The 2,127-nt window shown below is 41.0% G+C and overlaps 1 protein-coding gene across 1 annotated transcript; it reads right to left on the bottom strand.

The window, feature by feature from the left end:
* Positions 1–951: 951 nt before the first annotated feature.
* CLDN14 (claudin 14) lies at positions 952–1,662 on the bottom strand. The gene has a single exon (XM_010580341.1). It carries the CDS (start codon positions 1,660–1,662, stop codon positions 952–954), a length of 711 nt encoding a protein of 236 aa, XP_010578643.1.
* Between the last annotated feature and the right edge of the window lie 465 nt (positions 1,663–2,127).

The following is a 2,127-nucleotide window of genomic DNA, read 5'->3' as shown; positions in this document are numbered from 1 at the left end:
GCAAAAAACACCAGGTCTGAGCCTAAGAAATTAGTACCTTTCATTACATGGGATTTGGGGATAGGATTCTAGAAATTGTTTTTCTGACCTATATAATGCACTAGTTGTACAAAATGCTAAATCTGCTACAGAGCTAAATGCTCATTCTGTTATAAATTCTGATACTTAATTTTTTATTTTTAATTTTTTTAATAACAGTTTAACATCAAATGCCTATTTTTGTTCTATTACTGACATTTTTAAAAACCCTATTCTGATCCACTGAGGTGGTTTGTTTCCATGATGATGCATCATCTTGTTTCAAAAATGTGCTAAAATTTTATTTTGATAAGGTCAAAACATGGTAGTATAATTTAAAATATTGGTTATAACACACTGTCAAATACACCTGTCATAATGCTATTAAAATTCATATTTCAAGGGACTATAAAAAAAAAACCAAAAAGTTAAGTCAAAGCAAAACTAATACCTTGTCATAACGAAATATTCATGCATTATGGAAATGAGAAACTTAGCCAGCAATCACTGCTGAAAATCATTGTGTCTCACCATGAAGTCCTCCGTTTTAGGCAAAACGGCGTCTTTTGTTGGAGCACTGTTCAAACAACAAGTTGTGGCCAGTTCCGCTTTAGTGCTTGTCGCGGGGCAGAAACTACAAACCAAACCATTACTTTTAGCAAAACTGCCTGCCTGCAAAAGTCTAACTGAAAGTAGGCAGGTATGTGCTGTCTCTGGAACCTCACAGCCTCCTTTATATTTATTTTCCAGGTTTTGCAGCAAGTAGTTTTGCATTCGCATTCTTTCTTTCTCCAAAAAGAAAGGAAAGGAAGAAATGAACAATGGTAAACTTTGTATCGTAACCCTTATAAATTAAAAGTCATCATAGCTTTGTTTTATGCCATGCACAGAAATTATAAAGCAGCTGTGTCCTGCAGGCAAATCTTAGGGAACTCACACGTAGTCATTTAATCTGTAGCCACTATGGGAAGCAGATGTCAGGGAAGAAGCATGGTTTCCCTTGTAGGCAGTTGGTGGTCTATAGGAGGGAGCAGTCCTTCTTGCACTGCTGGGCTGCGTCTGGTAAGGTGTCTCGTTCCCGCGACACTGGCTTGATGTGCACAGCACTGCGCCACCGAGGATCGTCAAAGAAGCGGAGACGAAGCCAAGGTAAAGAGCTTGACCCATCTCGTACTTCATCCCGCTGGGAAGCATGGGGTTGTAGAAATCTGTAACGATGTCATTGGTAGTCCAAGAAACAGGTACCAGGCAAATGAGACCGGCCAGGATGAAAACAATCCCCCCAGAGACCGCGATGGAGTCTTTGGCAGAAGTCTCCTTGGCACACTGCGTGCACTTCATACCGATGACAGCAATCACGCATGCCAGCGCGGAAAGGACGCAGGAAATTACCATCATGGCACGGGCAGCTTGGAGGTCACGGGGCAGCGCCAGCTGGGAGCGGTGAACTTGGCACTGGTAGACGCCGGTGCTGTGCCAGACACACTCCATCCAAAGCCCTTTCATATAGGCCACAGCTGTTATAATATTGGTGCCTACATGTGCCGTTCGCCACCAGTGTGGCAGAATAGTAGCAATTAATGTCCCAATTAGGCCAAGAAGGCTTAGAGAGAAGCCAAGTAACTGAACAGCCGAGTTTGCCATGTGAATGTTTGTCCTGACTAGTTCTTTTAATAAAGCACCTCCGCTTGAATTCCTTTGGAAAACACGAGCTTTTCTTGGAAGATATGCAGCTGTTTTACTTTGACACCTTCTGCTCTCCTAATAAAAGGTAATTGAGGAAAAAAGGAGTTAATTATTACCCAAATGCATTACCTCTCCAGCCAGTAAGGTGCATTCCAAGTGCAGTTAGTGTAATAATTAGCATAGTTATCGCTGTTAATCGTACTTTTGTGGAAGTAATGGGAAAATAAGCTTCCCTCTTCACTTATATAAACAGTCTTCTGTTGCCCGCTGGGAAGAAAACTCAAGACAATTTATGAAATGGAAAAAAAAATTTTCAATGCAAATATTCCTCTTCCCAGCAGACTCTTCAAAAAAACAAACATGATTTCCTTTCTAAAGCAGAGAATCAGCTAGTGTTAACACTTGGAAGGAATGAGATTTACA

The sequence above is a fragment of the Haliaeetus leucocephalus genome, unplaced genomic scaffold, assembly GCF_000737465.1.
Source record: "Haliaeetus leucocephalus isolate CR32 unplaced genomic scaffold, Haliaeetus_leucocephalus-4.0 Scaffold702, whole genome shotgun sequence".
NCBI classification, from domain to species: domain Eukaryota; kingdom Metazoa; phylum Chordata; class Aves; order Accipitriformes; family Accipitridae; genus Haliaeetus; species Haliaeetus leucocephalus.
Note: the sequence above shows the minus strand (reverse complement) of the source record. Positions and strands in the feature narration are given on the sequence as shown.

Excerpts from the sequence above, each read along its gene's own strand:
- CLDN14 (XM_010580341.1), bottom strand. The coding sequence starts at position 1,662 with ATGGCAAACTCGGCTGTTCAGTTACTTGGCTTCTCTCTAAGCCTTCTT.